Raw genomic sequence first — 23822 nt, forward strand, 5'->3', positions numbered from 1 at the left:
AAACTCAGGATTTCAAAGAGCAAAACAAAACAAACAAAAAAACGGATACTAAAATGCGGCTATAAAAGTCTGCAGAGAAGTGGACAACATAAGCGGATTTATATTTTATACATTCTTTATTTATTAATTCGCAAAACCCCCCAAAAACTGTACATCACTTAACATTGTTAGCATGTCTTTCCCTCATTTCGTTTAAAATACAGATTGGCACAATAAAATGCAGTCATACATTAAACATATAACATAATTAATCCAGATAGAGATATTCAGGCGTTGGATAAACTGCTAACTGTTTTCATAGTTTTGGAGCTCACACAAGAGCTTTTTTCCAACACAACTTGAACGCAGCATGTAAGTGAATCTCATCGTCAGTCAGTCGAGGCTCTTCTTGCCTCTGAACCTGATCTGCTGATCTTTGTTTACAGCAAGCCTAATAACTGTGGGAGAGCAGTGTCAATGTAATAAGATGGGGGTTGTGTTGTATCTATTGACTTCACACTTTTTAAGCTGTAAAATTCATCTAAGAATATACTGCTGATATTCTACATGAACAAGTAAATATCACAAACACCATAAATAATGCACATAGACTGAACTCCATTATATTAGAAACTCCATTTTTAGTTCCATTGCTGTGCATGTAGTAGGTTTTATTCATTTACTAAAACATGGTCTCATTCATCTGCAAAATTAAATAAAAAATGTGGGATTCATTAACTAGATCTACTGCAGAATTAAAGCGAGGCACAGCGATGGCAGATCAAGAGACAGTGTCATCCGCTCAGTGAACATTCAGTCTCGGATCGGCGGGTCGTACACCAGTGCAGCATCGAGTGGTGGAGCGCTGGGATCATAGCAGCCCCTCGCCTGTTTAGTCGCCACAGGACACAAGTCGTGCTCACACCACCTGATAAAGAAAGATACAAACATATTTGATGGCTGCATGTTATTTTTAACCTAAAAGAACAGTATTTTTTTAAATCTTGTTATTTTTTTTACCTGAGAGCTGCATAGGTGTCGGATGGAGAGGCTCCTTTCCAACATGCATGGTCAATGAGGAGGGCAGCTGTTAAAATACAGATATTTAAAGGGGAACTCCGCCATTTTTACCACATCAAAGTCTGTTTGCAGGTCTTGGGGAGAAAAACTGATTTTAAAAAAGTTTCAATCCTTTTCTGACTCCAGGCGTTGATGTGAACAGTCTGGTTAACTGCCTCAAGTGATGTCTTATCATACCGCTACGGCTCACTCTCCGCTTTAGGCTAGCAACTCAAGGCTACAAGCTGCTACTAGAATAACACAGGCGGAATAAAAATCTCTTGTGCTGCTGCAATGATTATGTTTTTTTAAATGTTTTGGAGTACTCTTTCACAGGAAACAAGAGTGTGAGTGATTGTGGTACCTACCTGTGTAGATGCGAGCCAGGCTGTACGCCAGGTCTCTGGCTGCTAGCTCCAGGTAGCCGGGTGCTCTGGTAGCCGCTACCTGAACAAAGTCCTCCAGTTCAGAGAGAGCACCATCCACTGCTTTCACTGCTGGAGCCAATGAAGAAACACTTGATGCACTTGCAAGCAGGGACTAAAAGGACAACAAAACAAGTGCACGTCACATTCCTGTTCAACTCTGTCGTAGGATAGTTACTGAACTTGTTTGGCGGGCCTAATACCTTGACGTGGGTGAAGTAAGCATGAAGAACCGTTCCTGAGCTACGAGCCACACAGCGCAGCACATCCAGAGACAGGACATTTGTGGTTCCTTCCCAAATACTCAACACCTGAGAGGCAAAGTGACAGGTGAGCTTGAAAATCGCAAAAACTGTAAAATACTGTTGATTTTTATAATTGGCCTCACCTGTGCGTCGCGAAGTAGTCCAGGTAACCCGGTATCCTCGATGTAGCCCTGTCCGCCAAAGCTTTCCAAACCCTCTGACACCACAGCCATCACCTGAGACAAAACAAAACATGGATGTTAAAGGTCGGTATCAAAACATCCGGATGACGGTGCAACACAGTGCGAGCTGAGCACCTGCTTCCCAGTGTACAGTTTGACCACAGGAGTGAGCAGACGCAGCAGGTTTGTATCGAGCTGGGTCGCCATGCCAGTTTCCTCTCGACCCAACAGACGACACACATCCATCACAAGAAGGAACGCGCCGCGAGTCTCCACCTGTCAATGTGTCAAAGAGGGAGGCCTGATTGAGGCATGATAGGAAACACTGTTTGTGTTTGTGGAGTTTGTTCACCCCCTGCCAGTTTACCTCCATCCTAGCGAGAGTCTGCATGTGCAGTGGGTGGTCTTTAAGAAGCTTTCCAAAGGCAGTGCGGCGAGTGGCATAGTCACGAGCTAACTGGACCACCCTGTCAACACACGTGAACACACACAGTATTAATTAGCTTATCTGTAATATGTTGTGAGTGCAAGATGCAGTGCAGCAGTACGAGTTATATCCTGCCTTCTCATTGCAGCTGCAGCAGATATACTGTTGTGGATCCGGGTTATAGTTAGCATGTTAGCTATGGAGGCCACACCTCTCCCTTCCTCCGAGAGCTGTGAATGTAAAGATGGAAAAAAGATGAGAAAAAAAGTGAAAAATGAACTATACTCAAACCAAACAGTCTAAATACTACATAGGGACAATTTTTTGAGTTTGATGTCGACAGACACAAATTTCCTACAATGCAATGCACAAAGGAAAGAGATTAGCAATAGAGACCAGAACTGTTTTTTGTGTCAGGTGGTGAACATCTTTATTTCTGCTGTAAAGTTGGGCACGAATGTGGGGGTCTATGGGGAGTGACTCGCTTTTGGAGCCAGCCTCAAGTGGCCATTGAAGGAACTGCAGTTTCTTGGCATTTCTGTGTTTAGTTGATTATCACTTCAGGTTTGTATGTTGTCATTTCCTGTTAGTATAAAATGGTCAAGTACACTGACTTCTGTATACTGCTAAAATATTTCATTGTAACGAGTATTATGTACGCTGTATAGAACTAGTATGTAGGATGGGTTTGGGGCACATTGATGGAGTATGCGAAGAATAAATAGCACAAAAAAAATGCAGCTCTCAAGAACTTTCTGCTCATTGTTTTGATTTGCTGGTCAGTCTGGCTCTCACTGACTCCTCCATACAAAGTCATTGGCAGCCACTCACAACTCATATCCTCAGTCGACAGTATGCTACCTGCCCAGCTGCTAAATACAGTGAAGCAAAGGCACCCAAACAATTTCTCAACAGTTGGTGGGTAAAAATAGAAGTACCACACAAGTTGCTTTGCGTATTTGCTAACAAATCCACAATGAGAATCTAAAGATGACAGAAAATCAAGGTTTGGTCTTGGTCTCCTTCAGCTTTTTGTTTTAGAGGATTGGCAAACAAGAGCACAAAGCTTTAGCATAAACAAAACAAGCTGTGTCTGACCCAGTGTGGCTTTGCTGTAACACAGACATAAACCAGAGGAGGAATCTGCTGTTCATCATTACTGTAATAACTGATGACGTGTAACTGACCCTGTGTGCCGGCAGGCCGTCCAGCAGTAACTCAGCGGTCGGCATCTGTCTTGTGCCCAGCTTGTCCTTCAGTCTCTGAACCTCTATTCCCGTCAGCCGACCATCCTCATCTCTACTCACCTCTGCGTAGAACAAAGACAAACCCCTGCTACCCTGTGGGATGGACACAAGCACACGTAAAGTGCAATGAAATCACTTTGTAGACGAGTGATGTCTGATGTCAGAGGAGCGTAACAGGTCAACAGTACCGGTGTGGTTGCTCCTGTCCTGTCCTGCACTCTGGCCAGTGTGAGAGTCATGTCTGCGTCTGTAGCGGAGGTGAACCACTTGAAGCCGTGTAGTTTGTAGGAACCATCCGTCTGGGGAACAGCCACCGTCTCTGTGCCACTGGCTAAGGAAACGCAAGACGGGGAGAAGCAACTCATGATGCATTACAATAGTTAGTCTTGCTCTGCCCAACAAACCAAAAAACGGCAACCATGTGAGTATTTACACATATTTCCTTGACATATGACTCAAGTAACAACAATTAAGTATCACTGGGACATATGTGGATAGAATTACAGGTTGCAGCATTTTCTATATAATAATAGCTTTTCTGGGCTTCCCGTGCATGCGTGGGTTCTCTCCGGGCACTCCGGCTTCCTCCCACAGACCAAAAACATGCTCATTAGGTTGATTGGTGACTCTAAATTGCCCCTAGGTGTGAGTGTGAGTGTGAATGGTGTGTGTATGTGCCCTGCGATCGGCTGGCGACCGGTCCAGGGTGTACCCCGCCTCTCGCCCATTGACAGCTGAGATAGGCTCTGGCCCCCCCGCGACCCCGAAAGGGATAAGCGGCATAGAAAATGGATGGATGGATAATAGCTTTTCTGGTTCATGGAAGACAGCTGGAAGTGTCAGCACTGACCCACGTCAGATCCTCCCTGTCGCTCCGTCATCCACTGTCCAGACGTCCAGAAACGTTCAGGCTGACGGGTGGTTAAACGACTGTAGGCGTCATCTACAGGCCACGAAACACCTATAGACTTCAAGCACACAGCCAGAAAATCAGCAGCTGGCTGCTATTACGTGCCATTTATCTAAACTGAAGCTGAGGTTTTAAATTTGTCAGTGAATTTTAAATACAGCTACAAAGAAGGACCTTTCTCTTCATCCTGGTGCACTTTTACCATGTTACTGTCCTCTGTCACACATGTGTGCACGTAGGAAAAAACACAAAAAACAGTTGTTTACATTGCACGCTAAACACACAGGTTAACACAGAAAACCAACAACAGTCAGATCATTTGCTCTTCTGACAAACCTGCATGACTTTAGCAGCTCCATCGGTCATAGCCAGAGGACAGGTGTACAGACCAGAGGAGGGGGAGAAGATGTACAACTTGCTCATTTGGTACACACGACTGGAACACACACACACACACACACACACACACACACACACACACACACACACACACACACACACACACACACACACACACACACACACACACAGGATGTCTCTTAATTTGTCATTAAGAATAACTTTTATTATTAGAAACTGCCAAAAAAATGTATGACTTTAACTGAAAAAGGAAGTGCAACAGTCTCCTAACCTCCACTCCCCAAGTGGCCTCTCATAGCCAATGGCCACCAGTCCTTCCTGCGCTGACAGGTCTTTCATACGCTTCCAGGCCGGGGAGGTAATGATGTGGTCGGCTCTGCGACCCCAGGGGTCAAAGTGCACCAACCGTGGAGGAGTAACCTCACACTCTCTGCCCCATCCGTCCACTTCATTGGCCACGCGCTCTCCAAATGCACACAAGTCTGAGAAAGCAGCCTGTAAACAAGTGCATACACATACATCCACCTGGCCTGACAATGCGATGCAGCTGTCTGCTCAAGTTTTGATTTAGAAAATGAGCCCTCTGATGTTGTAGCAGCTGAAGGCTTCTTCCTCACCTCCTGCGGCAGGTGTCTCCTCAGGTATCCTCTGAGCAAGGCATCCTCTAGAAATGGGTTCTTCAGCACTGGCCTGTCCTGGAAGAAAGATCCTATCTTGGCTCTGGAGAATGGCAGGAAGCCCGCTGCCTCCCAGAGTTGCTCTTCATCAGATCTCGCGCCCGGCTCAGCTACACTGGCTGACCTGGTGTGGACGAGCTGTCGAGGGACGCCGCACAACAGCCTGCAGCTGCCTCCAGCTGCGCGGCGGCTCAGGAGGGCTGAGCACACCGACATGGCTCAACACCTGCAGTGTGAGGTGAGAAAAGAGGACGAGCGCCCTGAGACGGAGCGTCCAACTGTGTGAAATCTGCTTCACTCTTCAATTAGACATATCACAAAAACATACTGTACCACATTACAGTGAATTCAGGCAGATGAGAATCACAAACCATTTCATCTGTCACTCACAGATGATGCTTTAAGATAAGATAAGACAAGGCTTTTTAATCCCCCCTAGGGGAAATTAGGGTGTTACAGGCAGCAGCAACAGTATCAGGAATATATAAAAGGAGACAAAGGAGGAGACATAGAAGGGAATAAAATACAAAATAGAAAATGAAAAATCAACTATATATACATATTCTGCACGGAAAGGGGGGTGGGGGTGGAAGATGACTGATGAGCAGCTCGACATTAATATTCATTTATTCACTCAACATTATAGTTTATAATGATTTACTTAAGAGCTCCAAAACTCCAGTTTTTCCGTTGTCTTGTGAATTTTTCAACATTTTCGACAGCATGTCGTGTATTCAAACCAGAAGTGCTAAAATTCCCGACATAATTCATGTTTTAAGGTGTAAGTGTCAAACCAAACCACATTGAGTTTTCTCGATAATTTAGCTAATTCTACCTGGTTCTCTGTATAACTTAAAACATACAAAAGAAAGCAGAAAAACTAATAATCTACTTTCTTTTGCATTGCAATTATCTGCTTTAAGTGATTTGTAGCTATCAAATGAAAGCATATTTTCTCTTGTTGATAAACACTTTTTTAAGTCAGGCCACATTAAACTGCGGTGACTCGGTAAGCTAACCTTAACGTCCAGACTCGGGCGAACCAAAGCGGGCCAAAGTTCATTCCGTGTCGACGTCCTGTTTGTGCAGGTATTATCGTCCCTTTTGGGTCATCAACGTTTTATTTGATTTAATTATTGTCTAATGGTTAATACGGGCAAAAAGTTGGCACCCTGTTAGCCTAGCGCTCCTCCATCAAACTGTGCTCCGGTCCGAAGCTACCTGAGCTCAGTTAATGAGCTCTCAGTTCGGGGGCTTTTGTTTTCTTTGAGATCACTTTAAGCCAGTTTACACTGAAAACTGCTTTGATAACACTGATTCATCTGCATGTCAAACTTAAACATTTCATAGATGTATGAGGGGGAAAAAAACACAGCAATCTTACCTGGCGTTAGCCCAGCAGTGTTTACATTGACCACAGCCGACGACCCCTCCCTTTCAAAGTAAAAGCACCTTATTGAAGATACGTTAACTCAATTCTCAGAAAACGTGAACATGTGCCTTGACGATAGCTTTGACTCAGTTCTCTCAGATTGTAAGAGATCTCTTCCTCGCAGCATTGGAGATTTACATAAAATATTAGCATTTCATTCAAGAAATAGTCACCGTTGCTCTGAATAATACATTCAACAGACAGCTCTCGTAAAAACACGCTGCTGTTCAGTTTTCAATGCTTTCAGAACCAAACTAAATCCTGTTTCCTTCATTTTTTAATTGATGGCAGAAATTTCAGAAACCCTAAAACTGAATCACTGCAGGAAAATGTGAAAATTAGTTTTAAATGTAGGTGAATTTACCTTTCAAGAGCTGTATTTACTGTAACTAGATTGATTTAAACTTTTTAAGATACAATCTAAAATGTAAATTTCTCCTTAACCAAGATTTCCTTATTTAGCATTTACAAATGCAGACATACATTCATCAAACACGTCGCTGAACCTGTTTTATTGTTCTAAGGAAAGATTTGTCCAAAATACAGAACAAAAAGACAGAAAGCATGCACCGTTTAATAAAACATTTCCATGATATCTTAAAAACCTTTCAAAAAGGAAGAACCCAGGGACTGAATAATTATGAACACACAACTTTTGCAATTAAATGAGATTTTTTTTTTTTTTTTTTTCTTCCTTTCAAAAATAAACACAGGAACAGTTATAGCTTAAATTCAGGAGGGATATACGGGAATAATCATACTGATAAAACCCAGTAAGTAGTCTCTGTTTGTAGGTGTGATGCACCACCCAACCGTAAAATATCAACCTGGTTTGCTCTCAGACCAGAATGGAAGAAGGTAATGGGCAACACTGATGTGTTTTTAGTGTAGAAAAATAAAAGTTAAATACAGGTTACAGTGCTGAGTGCCGCCAACAAATGTAGTCTGCACTTTGTCACAGCATTAGTTGACTATATAAAGGGAGCGTAAATTGTATTAAACCTGCACAGGCTAATTCAGAGGTCAATTAGGACAGGATGGCTTAAACATAGATTAACATATATATAAGCAAGTATATAAAAAGGACTAAAGAGAAAACCACAAGCCAGAAGGCTACCAACAACGCATAAACACCAGAGAACCTGCCCAACTCAAAGAACGCACTGGTGCTGACTAATGCTGGAACAACCAAAATTAAAGATCAAACTTCAGAGACTCTGATTCAACAAGTGGAGGGATCAACAATGAAAATACCCCCAAATATTCACAGCCAACTCTTCACATCATCACGAGTCCTTGGGGAGCCGCCAGCAGGTTGACGGCTGCAATGAAAACTGCCCGACAGTTTCTGTTCATGTCTTCTTCTCTCTTTTTTATTTCTTTTTCAGTCACCCTTGGTTAGGAGGTCCTCTATGTAGGCGTCGAGCTCGTCATCTGTGTTTATGTCAATGTCCTAAAAACGTAAAAAAAGCAATTTTACCAACTGCACAATTTTTACATGCCAAAGACTCCACGCGGCAGGCAGGTAAGAGGGAGGGGTGTATTTTGAATGACCAGTAACTTCAGACAAAGCAGTGAGTCTTACCTCTTGAACTTTCTGCAAGAGTGCCACAATGTTTGTTCGTAGTTTCTGTAACTTCTCGTCCGCCTCCTTCAGTTTGACCTCGGTGCTGTTGCTCTTCTCTTCCACAGCTTTGGCCCGCGCATCAGCTCTGTTCTGGTACGAGTTACACAACGACTGGAGACCTGATTCATACTGCTGGAAATACTCTTTCTAAATAGAGGGGGGAAAACACATTTACACTCAATACTCTGGACAAGATACCACCATAGTAAGAACAAGTAAAGTAGTATTATTTCAAGGTGTTTCAGTGGTTTCTTAGGTTCAATTCCAGTCGAAGGATAGATCTATTATATCATCTATTATCAATCTTACCAGAGGAAAGGCCACCAACTCTTCAGCCGTCATGCTGTTAACATCGTCCTTTGGAATCCGAAAAGCAGGAGGGAAGAAGTATCGCAGCATTGTCCTGGAAACACAAACAGCACAGCGCTGAGACTTCGAACGATCCTGAAGAACGTGCCCCGGCCGTCGTCATTTACAAAGCGTGTGGTAACAACACTAGCTCACTGTAATCAGCTCACCTCAACATGGTGACCAGACTGTCAGTCACCTCTCGGCTGGTTCCTGGTTGAGTAGTGTCTGGCTCCATGGGTGCCGGCCCCTTCTCGGTCTCCTGTTGGGTGTCAGGTGTCTGAGAGATTGGAGACGGTGGCCGCATCAACCGGACTTCATCACTACCCTTGAACACCCTTCACGGACACAAATAGAAGTACAGGACATTCATCATCTGGCATTTTAATGAATGATACCCTGAATGCATCAACACAGACACACTATCTTACCATCTGTCTTTAGGTGTGGATCTCGGTACATAGTCAAACTTCACTTTCCAGCGAACAGTCTGTTTATTCGCCTCCACGGCAATGACTTTCCCCGTGTACCACTCCTTGTTGACACGTACTTCAACCAGCAGACCCTTATCTGTAGAAAATAAATACAAACATAAACAGAGGCAGACATTCCTCCTCGCTCTTGGAGCTTTCGTTTCCCAGTTCTGTGTTAGATGTTTCACACAGAACAGTCTGTCATCTCACCTTTCTGAGCATTTTTAGTGTCATTCTCTGGTTCCTGCTGTGGGGGCTTCTCGGATGCCTACAAAAACAGAACAATTACCATCACTGCAGTTGGAGAGACATGGTTTCGTGAAAAGACGGTTAAAAGAAATGATGTGCATTCCTGTTAATGTAAGGAGTGAAAGTCCCACAAAGACCTCAGGCGTTGGGTGAGAATGGCATGCTTGACTGCAGAGTTAGAGAATAATATGACAATTCCAGTTTCAGAGGAGGATTGTTAGGCAAGAGAATGATGATCTGACAATACACCCAGAAAGATTGAAAGTTGTCAAGACCGTTAGAAGCTGTGAGAGCAGATGCGGCTCAGCTTTATTTGAGGGTAGTAGAGAGAGGGGCCGAGTAAAGCTACCTTTGCTTTAGCTCCATGCGGTTGCATGGAAATGGATTTTGGGACAGAGGTTGGTGTTGTTGTTGTCTGCCGTGTAGGAGCAGAAGCCTCCTTCTTCTCAGGTTGTGAATGTGTTTTAACCTGCAAAGTCAACAGCAGAGGGGCTCTGATTGGAGGCTCAGTAACCTGCTCAGCCATCCAGGAAAGCCTGCATTTCCTTCTTTTCTTCTCTACATGAGCCCTTTCAGTGTCATCAGCTCGCTGTAGGAAGCTAATGAGGCAGTGCTTGCTGAAGTTTAGCTCAAAGTCTCCTGATGAATACATTTGTCCAAGGAAACAAGAGTATCCAATCAGAAAATACTTCAGCGACATGGCAAATAAATAAAAATCTAAAAAACACAAAAGGCAAAGGGTAGTTACAGCCTATAGATGCACACACGGGGCAGCGTGTGCCTTTTATCACTGCACTTTGGGCCAGAATCTGAATGACCTTTTCCTCTGTTTAGCTATTAGAGTTAAGTTTTAATGGACACTTCAACTGTAATTCATGAAGACACTTCTGTCTCCTCTCACTTCATGGAAATTAATCGCTCATGGGAGACCAGTGGTAATGATGGAGGGAAGGCAACAAGCAGCAGAAGAGACAGCAGCACACACCATCACAGCGCAGTCCTCGCAGCATGTTGCACCACACAACCCCACTGACACGCAGGCTGATTCACACGACTGAGCTGAGCACTTAAGTTTATGCAGCACGGCTAATGCTGCCATTTTGTTCTCTTTGTGTATATTTTGCAGTACTCATATATTACAAGTTGCAGAATTAAAAATTTGAGCCTCAACGTCTCTGACCTGACGCCACAGAAAGTCCTGACCTGTGAAATGCGCTGTGTGTTTACCTCGTCTAACTTGCTACGTTTGGGAGGTGTGGCCTTCTCTATCACTTTGCCACGGCTACCGACTGCTGCGGCCATCTTGGATTTCTTCGTCTGCTGCTTTTCTTCTTCACTCTCCTCCTCGCTGTCTTCTTCCTCCTCCTCCTCTTCCTCCTCCTCACTGTCCTCCTGCTCTATGATCCTCTTGCGTTGTCCAGCAGCTGCTGGTTTGCCTGACGATGCTTTGGCAGGTGTCTGTGTAAGAAGACATATCACCATATTTAGCTTAAACACGTATACCAACAAACCTTTAACTGGCACTTTGTGGTTTTAGTGTAATACTCTCTAAAACCTGCAACGCACCCGTGAGCTGCGGCCAGGTGGGGGTGTTTTGGGAGTAGCTTTGGATACAGGCTTTGCTGCAGGTGGAGCAGGCTTTGCTGCAGCTCTGGACCTGGATGGTTCGACTCTGGGCGGTGGAGGGGCAGGTGTTCGGGTGGGACGCTGAGAAGGTGCGCGGGGTGACGGAGCACTCTGGGCATTCTTGAGGTGAGCTGGGAGCGGTGGTGAGCGGGGGCGTGCTGTGGACCTTTCAGAGGACCGAGTTGCCTGAATGTGAAAAGGAGACAACAAACAAACATTTCAGTGTGATGAAGAATGAAAAACAAACCAGACATTGACCAACAAGCACAGAATAAAATAAATACATTAAAAGGCGTTGCGTGATTATAAATAAGTAACATTGGAGCTTCAAAGTAAATGAAACTACGAGAAGCAGTGTGTACCTGAGAGGGGCTCTCTGTTGGTTTCATGCTGACCTCCAGAGGCAGCTTCTTCACATCTGCTGCAGATTTGACGGTACTGGTTTTCTGATAGGAATGATAAATGGGATTAATACGTCTCGATGTACACAAACCAGTGAGCGACTGAAGGAGAGATAAGGGTGAGGTACCTGCAAGGCCTCAAGTTTCTCCTGCTGCTGTTTGATTTTCTCTGCCAGCTCTTTCTGTTTGTCTTCAGCTGTCTGCTTGTCTTTCTTCAGAACACCACATGGCAAATTCTGTTTCTGCTCAGGAGCGTCGCACCTGAAATACGCGATATATAGGATGTTAAAACAGCACAGACAAAGTGACAGAGCTGGTACACAGTAACTGTGTCTCTGTGTTTACCTGTCCTGGCTGCTGTCGGGGTTCATGAGACACACCCAACTGTCTGGGTAGCGCTTGTCCACAGCGTCCATCTGGAATGGCAGCGTTCTCCACTTTAAACATTTATCTGAAAATAAAGAGCAAAATCAGATTCAGCCTAAGTTTGTTGAGACACAGTATGTGACTGTGTGTGTATGAATGTGTAACTTACCACACTGAATAGTAAGTGGTATCTCCATGGCGCGACGTCGCTTATATCTCGACTCTGATGACGGAGGTGCTGACCAGCTGGCAGACAGATATCCAAACTCATCCCAGAACTTCACTATGCCTTTCTGAGCTGCATAACACACACAGACACACACTCAATTTAACATTCAAAAGGATGATAAAACGTGTTTACCATCTTGATGTGTAGGAGGATTTGAGGTTTGTATAAACTTTGTATATAAGGCTTATTTTTTATTTTTTTACTGCACAAGTCAGTTGGTGGAAAAAAAGAACAAATTCAGAGAAACTCACCAATATTAGAGTCCTTCCAGTACTGAGCTAAATGTTCTCCCATGGATTTCAGTAAGTGCCGATACTCCTTAGCGTCGGCAAAGTCCTGTTTGTTGTGAGTAGGCTCTAGAACTAAATATGGGACATCCACTACTCCAACCACACCTCCACAGGCCCTAAAACACACAAATCACATAACTAGAGCACTTTTTCTTAATCATTCAAGCACTGTGACTTTTACATCTCCATGTGCATATTACTCACATGCCACCCTCCAGCTGGGGCCCTGTCTTCTCGTACATCTTGATGAGACGAGAGCAGTTGTACACAAACATCCCATCCAGGTCCCTCTGTTCGATGTTTACTCCAAATATAAAATTCAACTCCTTGGGCTCCTTTAATGCTCTGAGGAACAAGAGAGTGTTGGAGACTGATATTAAGCGTTGTGTTGGGCAGTCTTTTTGAGTTTCTCTCCTAGGCACAGAACATACAGCTCGCCTTTTTGGTCAGTAAGAGATCTAATATTAAAGGTAAATTTCTTAAATCACCAGACTATGGGGGTGAAACAAAAACTTCATTTTAACTGTTTTAACTAATCATACTTCTGTTTAGCTTCAAGAATCCTTTTCTTCATTTCAGCATCCCGTTGAAGCATCATGGCTGCATCTTGAACCTTTCTCAGGATTGCCTTGAGGAGGAGAGAGCAAAGGGAGACAGCAGATGAGACGGCAAACGACACCTGACAAAGCTGTGTGGCTTAAAAATCGGGTCAGAAATGGGATCACATCGCAGTGTATGACCACCTTTACCAATTGTGTGCTAGTTTCAGTTTAAGCTTGTTTACATGAGAAATTAAGCAAAATATCCTTTGTGGCTCACCCGTGAATCTTTTGACAGGTCCTCTCCTAACCTGGCCTCCAAAGCTATGCGCTTACTGTCTGCCTCTCGGGCTTTCTCTTCCGCTGAAACAAATAACGCAGTTGATGACAGATGAGAGCCAGGGAGTTGCAACAAAAAGCGAATGGTTCATGAAATCACTCTTTTCACCACTGACTCACCAATCTTAGCAAGGTGATCTGCTTTCTTCACTTCTTGCTCGGCACGAGTTTTGAAACGAGTCGACGAGTATTTATAAACTCTATGAACGAAACAAGAAAGCTAATTAAAGTCTTGTTCCTGGAATATAGTTTTACAGACACAGTGTAAGTGTGCGATTATATTACCTTGGTTTATATAAACAGCAGGACAGTCTCTTGGTCCTGACTTTATGTCCCTGGATGAAAATCCTCATGCGTGGGTCGATGTACAAAACAGCAGCATAAGCCCTGAACGACCTCCTCTCTGGCTTCCTGAGAGCACATACATGAATAAATTCAGTAAACTAAATTAATAAACAAATGACATTAATGTACAAAATAGAATTTCTTTCTCCATGCGTTAGTAATATCATAGTTGAATGGAGCAGACTATATTGACGACACAGTACTCACACTCCTTCAGCAAGTGTCCCAGCCATCAGTATGTCCTGGTGATCCGTCTCTACGTCCAGCTCTGGTTCTCTGTTGTCCATCAGCTTCAGATTATAAATGATGACAAGAGTACCTTTCAACAAAACACAACACAAACATTAGCGTCCCAATCAATAAACCACTGAATTCCCCAACACTAATCTTACTGAAAAGAAGGAGACTCCTTACAGAGATCATTCACATGCTTACCACTGCTGCTTTCTATTTTGTTGAACTGCTCCATCAGCTGCTGTTCATTTTTAAAAGGTGAATATTTGAAGATCAGCTCTGTCTCTATGGCGTATTTTTCTGGGTCAGTGGTCAGTGGCTCCTTGGTCTTCAGATCCCAAGAGGGGAGGGGGACTATCACCTGGAGAGAGAGTACCAGCATCCTAATGTAAGCAAGTCAAATAAATAAAATGGATAACCATCTCTGCATCTCATCAGCAGCAGCAACCTTCTTCACATATATTAAATAAATAGTGGCATAACATACTTGTTGACAGACTGAGTGACTGCATGAGGAAGAAATCTAGTTTAACACCTTCTCAGCTGTGTGGCACAGAAAATGTATGATCATATAACAATGAACATTAACTTGCATTTTTTTTTTTTGCAATAGTCTCTCAATTATAATAAACAAGAAAAACTCACCCTACAGGTTAAGTAATACATAACACTAAACCAAACAGTTTAAGCAGCAGCCTCATAACTCATCAAATGAAATGACCCACTGACAAAGTTACTAGGATATCGGTTTGATCTCATTTGGTTAAACATTACCCAGTCCACATGTTCTAGAGACAGTCAAATGTGCAGCCTGTATGAAATACATACAGCGTCATGCTGAACTCGCCACCTGTGTCTGCTGACTTTGCGTTAGCTGTGCAACAATGTGAAATGCTTTGCTGCTGATATTCACAGGGTGTGTAGCACATACCGTGCATCACTTGCTCATGTGCATTCACAATACATTTCTAACAACTATTCAAAAAGTCTGATCTGAAAAAAGTGAACCATCAATTGGGCACAATTAGTCATCAAGTTACTTGTACCCATCTCTAATAACAATGGCATCCAGTAGTGGACTCTGACCTCATCCAGTCCCTCCTCTTCGTGGAAAGTTCTTGACAGGAAAAGACAAGTCAACGTGTTGTCCTTTTTTGTGAACAAGATGAAGTCCTTCCCAATACGCATAGATCCGCTGTGAAAACACAGACATTTATACGTAAAATTATTCTAACGCTAGTGGACCAAATGCAGAATGTCATAATTACAACAAATCGGTGAAGGTCTTACGATTTCAGTCCGTTTCCATACTGGCCGATCTGAGTGGACTCAGGAGAACGTTTGCTTGATTTTCCGAACTGAATCACATGGGTTGCCTCATCTAACACAAGGAATTAGTTCAGCCACATACTTCAAGCACAAAATACATGTAGATCACAAGAACATCTCACAATGGACGCACACACAGCACCTTTAATGATGAAATAAAAACTAGCTAGGGGAGATCTCTCTAGTAATGAAGTTGCACTTACTAGGGTCCATTCCAATACCGTCATCCAGAAAACAGAGCATGTAGCCGCCCCGCAGCTCTGGCCTTTTTTCTGTTGGCGAAGCAGGAAGATGAGAGTCATGTCAGGAACAATCAAAGAACGTGTCTGTTTCAGTGCTTGGAGTTATTCTGAAGTGTACCTGTGTAGATGTCTATTCGTGTTGCATTGGCATCTCTGTGAAAAAAAGAAAGAAAAAAGATATAATAATAAGACTTTTACTGAGTATAAGGCAGATATCGGGCGGCATAATTTCTCAACAATTATAGGTTGTATTGAAAGTCATTATGGGTACCTTGAATTGTCCACCAGCTCCGCCAAGGCTCCAAATAAGAACTCGTGGGTTGTCCTGAAAACAGAGCACAACTTTCTTTAATTTGATGTACCTGATTATTAAAAGGGATGTGTATAAAAGATACTTGCTGACAGGATCTGATCTCTATATCAATACTCTGCATGGGGTTGTTACAACCTGGATTTCCACAGACTGGTCTGTTCCAGCCTTTGTTGATATTATTCTGAATTATTATTTGTTACAATTAGTTTTAAATATTTTTTTCCAGCACATGGTTAAACATTTACCCCATCAAGCTCCACCAAACAAATGCCCACCACAAGCCACTTGGTACATGGCTAAAAGAAGCACTAATTAATTTAGTCCTACTCTTGTGGCTAACCTGTGCATAATCCCTTAGCAGTGCATTTGGAAATGAGCCCGGGCGGTGATCATCTGTTTCTAAATGTGCTGAGGCACCACTAGCAACCACTGAATTTGGTGTTGTTAGACAAAATTGAAATTGGCACCGACAACACTCACAGGAATCAATCATGTCTGAAGGTCCAAATATACCACCGACACACATGCTTGTGAAATGAAAACCATACTGCAAAATGTAATGCACTCCGACATCAGCTGTAATGGCTAGCAGAATTCTCATGTCTAGATCTTTTCATTAAATTCAATTCATCCAACTGCCCAGTATTTCTCAAAGTGTTTGTCTTTAACAATAATGTGGTGTCACTATGTTGAAAATGATGAAACGCATTGTTTTTCTAATGTTTCTCCCTTTCCCTTTGTTGCTGAAGGCCTGAGGAAAGTAAGAGTGATACATTTTTTTATTCGCGATGTGCTGAATACAAGCAATAGAAGCAAATGTTGTGTTTTCCTGTTTGGATTCATGGTGGCCTCGCTGTTGCCTTGCTGTTACTACAACCAAATACAGACACACAAAAAAAGTTTGCAGCACCTGCATGTCAAGTTTAACGCAGGACAGCAGTTTTGATGATTCTGGAGGGGTCTGATAAAATAGCTCTAGAAGTGAAGACATGCCTGAAGCTACAGATGATGATGAATTAGCTACTGTGCTGTTCATGAATCAGATTATTCAAAAGAAGAACTGGAGCACTGAGAACTACAAAGTTAGCTTCAACCTTGCTGACAACAACACGCAACTAGGTTTTCTGGCCCACTTGAGGAGCAATAACATGTGACAAACAACACACTTTCCTGGGGTACATCCTGAGTCTCTTAAATTGCACCCGTTTCTCTTACTTGCATATTTTCCTTTTGTCTTAGTCTTTCTGACCGAGGATGCATGCAGACACATGGGGAACCATGACAGAAGAAACGAGGAAACATGTTTTTACAGAAAGGAGACTGGAGTTTAATCTATTATCTGTCTTCACTCTTTTATGAAACTCCAGTGATGTTATGATTTATCAGATCAGTCCAATCAGCTGCAGCCTCCAATCGATGACTGACACCCAACAAGAGGGCTGGTAAAAGACTTCCATGAAGGCTGCTCTCCTGTATCCTTGCTCATGGCTCATCAGAGATCTCTCCTCATAGCAGAAATAAGAGTTTTAGGCAAGAATGTGGACTAGAATGACTTGTTTGAGTGAGGAACAAGGAAATATAAAATATCAGACTTGGGATGTAAACCTGGAAATCCTTGGCCTTCAGCTGTTGTGGCCGTGGCTGCAGAAAAAGAAAGGCACCAAAGCTTGCAAAAGCTGATGAATAATCTAAAAGTCTGGTTGGTCCAGAAACAAAACAGCTTCAACTGAGGAAGTCCACAAAACCACCAGAGATGCCAAATCCGTCCATCCGCACTTGACCACAAAACAGTGGTGTGTCTAGTATGCACAACCAAGTTGCAACGGCCACAGGCAGGTGACCGATTTGTGATAACAGTGTTAAACAAATTGGCAGGTTAGGTTAGATAGCTTGGTAGGTGCAAGTCTATGAGAAATTACAGTAGCATCTTTGAGAGACAGTACAATATAAACATGAAGTATAACAGGCTATGCTGAAATAACAATGAATGAAAAAAAATCTGAAATATATAAATAATTGTAAAAATGTCATAATTTTTTTAAGTATTAATAACATTTTCTGAAAACTTTACAAGCAATATGATTGCAATGTATCACTTAGTCTGTGTTATATAAGCCCTGGGTGACAAAAGCGATATGCAGGAATGTGTGAAAAACTACCATGCACTTCATGTTCAAATCTGCAGGAGTTACTGACGTTTCCCACGCAACACATATTACACACTTACTAAGAAGAGTGTAGTAAATTAATCTATGTTACAAGTATTGTGTAACAAAAAAAATAAATGATTTAATTCTGATTTTAGAGACTATTTTTGATGGAAGGCAAAGTTGTGTTAAATGCACAATTACACATGATGAAATGTGAGCATACTCTCATCGTCTTTGAACTGATGATCGGGATGAACAGATTTAAACCTGATCACCTGTTCAAAGAATCTTTCAGGCTGGCTCAGGTATATCTGTACAAACATTAACGAAGGGGCATTTATCTGTTGTGACCTTTCCAGCCATTTCTGGGCGTTGCAGAAACCTTTATATGGATGAGCTTGTGTAGTATGTTGAATATATTTAATATATGGTGGTCTTAGATATTAGTGATCCTAATTATGTGTACCATCAAGTTCATAAACACATAATGACCAGAAAAAAGGGTACTTACGAATTCGTGTGTAGGTACTCAAAGGTAAGCTGAGCCCTGCTCAGGTTGCTATAGTTGGAGTAGGCCATGACCACACACAATTGTTTCCTGTTTCTTTCCTGGTCTGCTGTTTGTCTTGGTCCTGGTCAGTCGAGCCCTACAACGCCTTCATCCTAAAAGAGGGAAGAAATACTTGGTCACTTGGTGTTGTCCAACGTTCCTGACCTGTGAAGTTCTTTACTCCCTGAACTGTCACCATGGACGTGATCTGACATCAACTGATGTTGACGTTTTACAACAAGCTAGAGGGGACAAGGCAACACCCACGTCTTACTGAAAAGCCTCCCCCCAAATGAAGAGTACCACGTGGGAGGCCTGTTTGGGATTAAAAGCAAAGTGCGCTTTTCGGCAGGGTGTTAGCAAGAAGACATTAACATGTATGCATTTATGCAGAAGTCAGGCGTTCGTCTAGCCTGGGTTCTGTGAAGTAAGGCCATTACCTATTTAGGCAAGAGAATGAGATAGGAGCATTTCAGCCGTTACGCAGCAACAGTTACTAACGTTTCATGTTAGGCTAACATTTGTAGCTAGCGGATATTAGCGTCTTCTACAGTGTTTATAATGCAGCATTAAGGGTAGCTAGCTAGCTTCACACTGAAAACATGTAGCTGACGTCAGCTGCATCAAGTGATTTTCACCGACTTTGCAGACCTTTTCATGTGACGGCGTCTTGGTAGTGGCTTCGTGCTGATGTAACAATCCGTCCAAGGAGGAATTAATACTTTCGTTCCCTTTTCCCTGACATAAAACAGTCCGCCAGGCCGCGAAGAATCCAGCCAGTTCGACGTTGGTTGTTTCCCTCTGCTCTGCAGAAATCCCACCTCTATTTTTTTATACTCAGCCAATAGGAAAACACCATGTAAAGACTCTTAACGATGATTGGAGGAGAAATTTATACGTGCACGAGGCCACATACCGGTGCATCACATAATTGAAATACATGTATTTGTGTAATTGAAAACATGACTTACAGAGGGGAAAAAAAAATGTTTATTGTGTTTTTCAACTGAAAACTATTGACAATACAGGCCTGTTTGACTACTAATGATGCCAATGGTGTAAGAAAACATCTGTATCATAAACTTTGACTAATTTTTAATCCTTTGTTTAAAACTTTGGCAGCCAGTGCTCTCTTTTCTTTCTTTCTACACTATAAGGCAATTTAACAACCATGAACAATGCATAATGTTCACTGTAAGAGATTTCAAGCAAATTTCAAATCTCTGCAAGTTGATTTCCATACTGCACTAAAACAACTGGCACCAATGCCTTCCAGGATTCAAATTGCTAAATAATTAATTACTTTGAAATGCTAAACAGTAATGTAGGGTATGGTATCTCTGAATTCTTCTGGTCTCTGACATAAAACCATGAAATTTATAAATCAAAACTCAGATCTCAAAAGTGTTGTAGACAAGTCTGTGATTTTCTCCATCTTGCTGAAGAATAATTGTCACCGTCAGTCGTCAACCATAACTGCAAAACTTTATTATTGCCAGTACTGTGTGTGTTTATCAAGTCAAGATTAAAGAGTTAAATTCATAATTTCCCTTCTCTTGGTGGAACCACAAATGAAACCAGAATGACAGCACAAAAGGGGAAAAGGAGGAAACCCAATGTAAAGTTCCTTAACTCTCCAGATTCACAATAGAAACATAGCATTTATATTTTTCCATAAAAATATAAAACTAGGAAAAGTGTTTCAAACAGGATGTCAGTTATTTGTTTCTGAGAAGTTAGTGCAAAAAAAATCCTGGACAGACTCATGAGAGGACATGTAGGTTCATAACAGTGGCAATTTCCATGAACACACACTTCACTGTGCTTATGTCCTGTTAAGTCATTGTTACTAAACAAGTATCAGAAATTCCCTGTAACATAGCAGCTTTTTTCAGATGTTACACCCTTTTCTTTTTCTAACTTCAATTTCTAAGCAACAAATAGTGCTTATTAAGAAGCCAGAGATATTTCAGTGTTTCCTTTACCCTCACTTCTTGAAGTTTCTACTGCTGTGCAAGTGATATGACACGTGGTTGCCAATGTAGATGCAAGGATGTTTCAGTTGTCGATCTGTACATCTGACATCTTGGTTCAACGAGCTTTCAATGTCAGATATGTAAACTAGTAGTAGCAAAACAGGCAAACTAGCCTAGTATGTCCAAAGACATTTGGTCCAGTAAAATTTTGAAACAAAGCAAAAACATCTGCTGATAGGAACACAGTATATTATACTATACCTTCACAGTTTAAACAAATATTAGATTTGGATTTTTAACTGGAAAAGCCCTCATTTTCAATATATTAACCTCTCAGTCAGATGACTAAAACAAGATAATGTCCATTATCTATAAGTAATTGAATCATTCTGGGCACTGTGGGAAATGAAGTGGACACATAACAGACTGGGCAGTGAACATATGACCACTACACAGTGTAGGCATCAGTCCCTAGTCTGAGTCAAGACTGACATTTGTTGGATCCTACATAAATATGTAGTAGTCAAACACAAGCTGTGATAACCCTGATGACATCGCCTGAGTTAATTTCTCAGCCTGTAGAAAGCCCTCTCCAAAGCCACAGAACACATTCTACAACTGTTTTCACAGGCTGAGTTGTACTCTCCACAACATGTAAACTGGTTTCTTTTGTAAAATCGATGCAATGCCCCTTTAAAAGCGGTGATACATAATTGCTCTTCTCTCTCAATGGCTTTCTTCAGGATAAAAAATATTCAGGTGTCAATCAAGGGCTCCTGCAAATAAAATAAAGCAATTATGGTGAGATTAAAACAGTATCTGGACATTTGACACCATATGCAGAGGCTAAGATGTGTTTGGTGTTTGGTTTAAGTATGTTTGCACCTATGAAATCCTCTAGTTCACACGTACGCTAAATCATTCTATATTTCCACAATCAGAAACACAAAAACAAAGTGATACTGTAATATAAGAAATGAGTTACATTTTGTAGGTCCAGTCCATTCCACTGGGAGCGTCGAATGAGTGGATGTGTCAGACTAACAGCTAAACAGAGTATCAAACAAACTCCTAGCAGACACACACTGGCTTCCAACAGATGGCGCACTGCCACGCTCTGCTCCCCCTAAAGAATGAAAGCAGAGAATGGCTGACAGGACGACAAGAGGGTATCTGACTTTATTATGGCTAAGCAAGTTGTTCATGTGTGTCACATTTGTACCTGTGTTAACATGACTGTGAGTGCAGGGTCATTCTTGGAGTGTAGACTGTAGCAGGTTGGTGACGCTGTAGATGGCTGGTTGCTTGCTTCCACGTGGACGGGTGAAAAGTTTTTCTCAGATGCAGGGCACTCGGGCGGAAGTCTTCATTAAAGTATACAAACAAAAATGACTCGACAGCCATTCTTTTATGTACCTGATTTGAATTAAGGAAACTTAGAAATACACACTTTAGAGCATAAATGAACTTACAGGCTCATGGGTAGGAGGTGTGTTGGGGCACTTATGGTGAGGCAGGTGTAGGTATCATTTCCCGACCAAACTGCTAGAGTCACATCAACAATCTCATTGTCTGTGAAGTAAAACAATCCATCATGGGTGAGAATTCATGGTTGTACGCATACTTCGACTTGGTTTCACAACAAAACCAATCAAGCACAATACAAACCTCCCAGATGTAGTTGCCTGGCTCTCAAGGTAGTGTGTAGACCAAAGTCTTTCAGAGAGCCACTGTTTGAGTTGGTAGTCACAGTCACAGGAACCTTGAGATGCAAAGGGGTGACAGAAGGAGTCTTTGTAGAGTTAACTGAAGTGTCTCTGCTCATCAGAGTAGAGGAGGCTGGCGAGACAAGCTCTGATGAACTTGCATTGGCTTTCACACACAGCTGGAACTGTGCTAGGGAGGACAGGAGATGGTTCCAGTCCTAAGAGAAGAACAAAGTCTCAGTCTGGTGCTTAATGTTAATCTATCTGACAGGAGGCACTTTTTTGTATTGTTTTTGTGAGCAAATGTAAATCATTGTGTTATCTGGGCCTGATATCATCTTATATTGATTGCAGGCCCTTATAGTGAATTGAAATTGTAATGTGACAGACTTTAATATCAGCAAGTATTGTTGTCTAAAGAATCAATATAGTATTATTTCATGTGGACACTTGATTCAAACACCTTCTACCAGACACACACAAAAGGCATGGGTGAACTTTTGGAAGTTTGGATAAGAGAGCGCTTACCTTTGTAATGTCAGGGTTAGGCAGAGTGTGAGTGTCGCTGTAAGTGCTGAGGCAGATGAAGGAGATGGCCAGAGTCAACAGACACAGGAAAAATGTCACCCATGGAGGATTCTGGGATACATATTCTCTAAGGTTGGTCACAGGCTGCAAGAAACCCATCATCAGAGTGCACGAGCGCCTGGGATGTGACAGGCTGTAAACAGAGAAGAGTCCCTTCAGTTACTAAAGTTTTGACAGCTTCTGTCCCACCGTACCTTTGGCCGTGCTAGTGGGACAGTTTCATGAAAACACTGATCATTTGTAACTCAGAGGGGCTGAATGATTCCCATTCAGACATATCTTCGGGTGAATTAACCTTTTTCAGCATAATGACATTCATAAAGTTTAAACACACTGCTGCCTTTGGACTTATGTTAGCATAAGTGACTTTAGATAGATATCCAACAACAAAACACTACCGGTAATGTTTGAAAATTATAAACAACTAATGTTTGCAGTAGGATGACATATATCTAACTAATCCATTTAGTTAACGTTAGTCCAGAGTACAGAGCAAAAGGAGACGTGTAACTTCGCTATCATATCACTCAACCAGCTCCATTGCTAACTTAAGGTAACATTACTTCAAGTGCAATGTTGCTAACTAGCTAACTAGCTGAACGATAACTTCATACCTTGAATTTGAGCAGTTTTCTCTGATCACGTCGCCAGTTTTCGTAACATACGGTAATATCTAACTTTCCTGATGGTAACTAAACCGGTGTTCAACATTTAAGACGTTTAGAGTTTCGTTAAAGCGGTACAAATAAAACACGACAGCGCCATCCATTTACGATAGTCCGCTGCTATGACTACGACTACGACGTATGTCACGTGACCGTGCCCAGGACGCCAATATACAGCAGGATCAATGAATCGGTGGACATAACGCCCACCTGGTTGAATGTTATTAACGACGTACCTTGTGATTGAAATTCCTAAAGTGATGATGTAACCTGAATTTAGCGATAGTTAATGAG

General features: G+C 42.2%; 3 protein-coding genes across 4 annotated transcripts; all 3 read right to left on the reverse strand.

Moving 5' to 3' along the window:
• Positions 1-107: 107 nt before the first annotated feature.
• LOC139332651 (acyl-CoA dehydrogenase family member 11-like) lies at positions 108-6929 on the reverse strand. The gene is made up of 15 exons (XM_070964709.1): positions 6896-6929; positions 5452-5737; positions 5106-5329; positions 4811-4910; positions 4415-4532; positions 3753-3895; positions 3505-3657; positions 2453-2547; positions 2258-2357; positions 2026-2166; positions 1852-1944; positions 1667-1774; positions 1407-1578; positions 1000-1066; positions 108-907 (listed from the first exon to the last, which is right to left on the reverse strand). The coding sequence occupies exons 2-15, from the start codon at positions 5725-5727 to the stop codon at positions 793-795; spliced, it is 1905 nt and encodes a 634-aa protein (XP_070820810.1). The 5' UTR covers positions 5728-5737; positions 6896-6929; the 3' UTR covers positions 108-792.
• A 510-nt stretch (positions 6930-7439) lies between these two features.
• On the reverse strand, positions 7440-19415 carry morc2 (MORC family CW-type zinc finger 2). 2 transcript variants are annotated; one of them, XM_070964313.1, is made up of 28 exons: positions 19245-19415; positions 18555-18706; positions 15852-15905; positions 15699-15733; positions 15542-15610; positions 15300-15390; positions 15096-15204; positions 14211-14370; positions 13983-14094; positions 13716-13841; positions 13551-13630; positions 13372-13454; positions 13095-13180; positions 12757-12897; positions 12514-12668; positions 12203-12331; positions 12013-12118; positions 11796-11928; positions 11629-11712; positions 11207-11452; positions 10868-11098; positions 9990-10109; positions 9602-9659; positions 9350-9488; positions 9089-9256; positions 8880-8973; positions 8529-8717; positions 7440-8396 (listed from the first exon to the last, which is right to left on the reverse strand). In XM_070964313.1, exons 2-28 carry the CDS (start codon positions 18620-18622, stop codon positions 8328-8330), a joined length of 3135 nt encoding a protein of 1044 aa, XP_070820414.1. In that variant the 5' UTR covers positions 18623-18706; positions 19245-19415; the 3' UTR covers positions 7440-8327. The 2 variants fall into 2 exon arrangements, with proteins under 2 accessions (XP_070820414.1, XP_070820416.1); XM_070964315.1 differs by lacking the exon at positions 9990-10109 and having other exon boundaries at positions 19245-19412.
• Positions 19416-19562: 147 nt separating this feature from the next.
• Positions 19563-23671, reverse strand: LOC139332577 (transmembrane protein 248). The gene is made up of 7 exons (XM_070964613.1): positions 23478-23671; positions 22804-22996; positions 22238-22493; positions 22042-22141; positions 21792-21933; positions 21555-21695; positions 19563-21345 (listed from the first exon to the last, which is right to left on the reverse strand). The coding sequence occupies exons 2-7, from the start codon at positions 22963-22965 to the stop codon at positions 21325-21327; spliced, it is 822 nt and encodes a 273-aa protein (XP_070820714.1). The 5' UTR covers positions 22966-22996; positions 23478-23671; the 3' UTR covers positions 19563-21324.
• Positions 23672-23822: the final 151 nt, after the last annotated feature.

Source organism: Chaetodon trifascialis, chromosome 6 (assembly GCF_039877785.1).
Source record: "Chaetodon trifascialis isolate fChaTrf1 chromosome 6, fChaTrf1.hap1, whole genome shotgun sequence".
Taxonomy (NCBI): Eukaryota; Metazoa; Chordata; class Actinopteri; order Chaetodontiformes; family Chaetodontidae; genus Chaetodon; species Chaetodon trifascialis.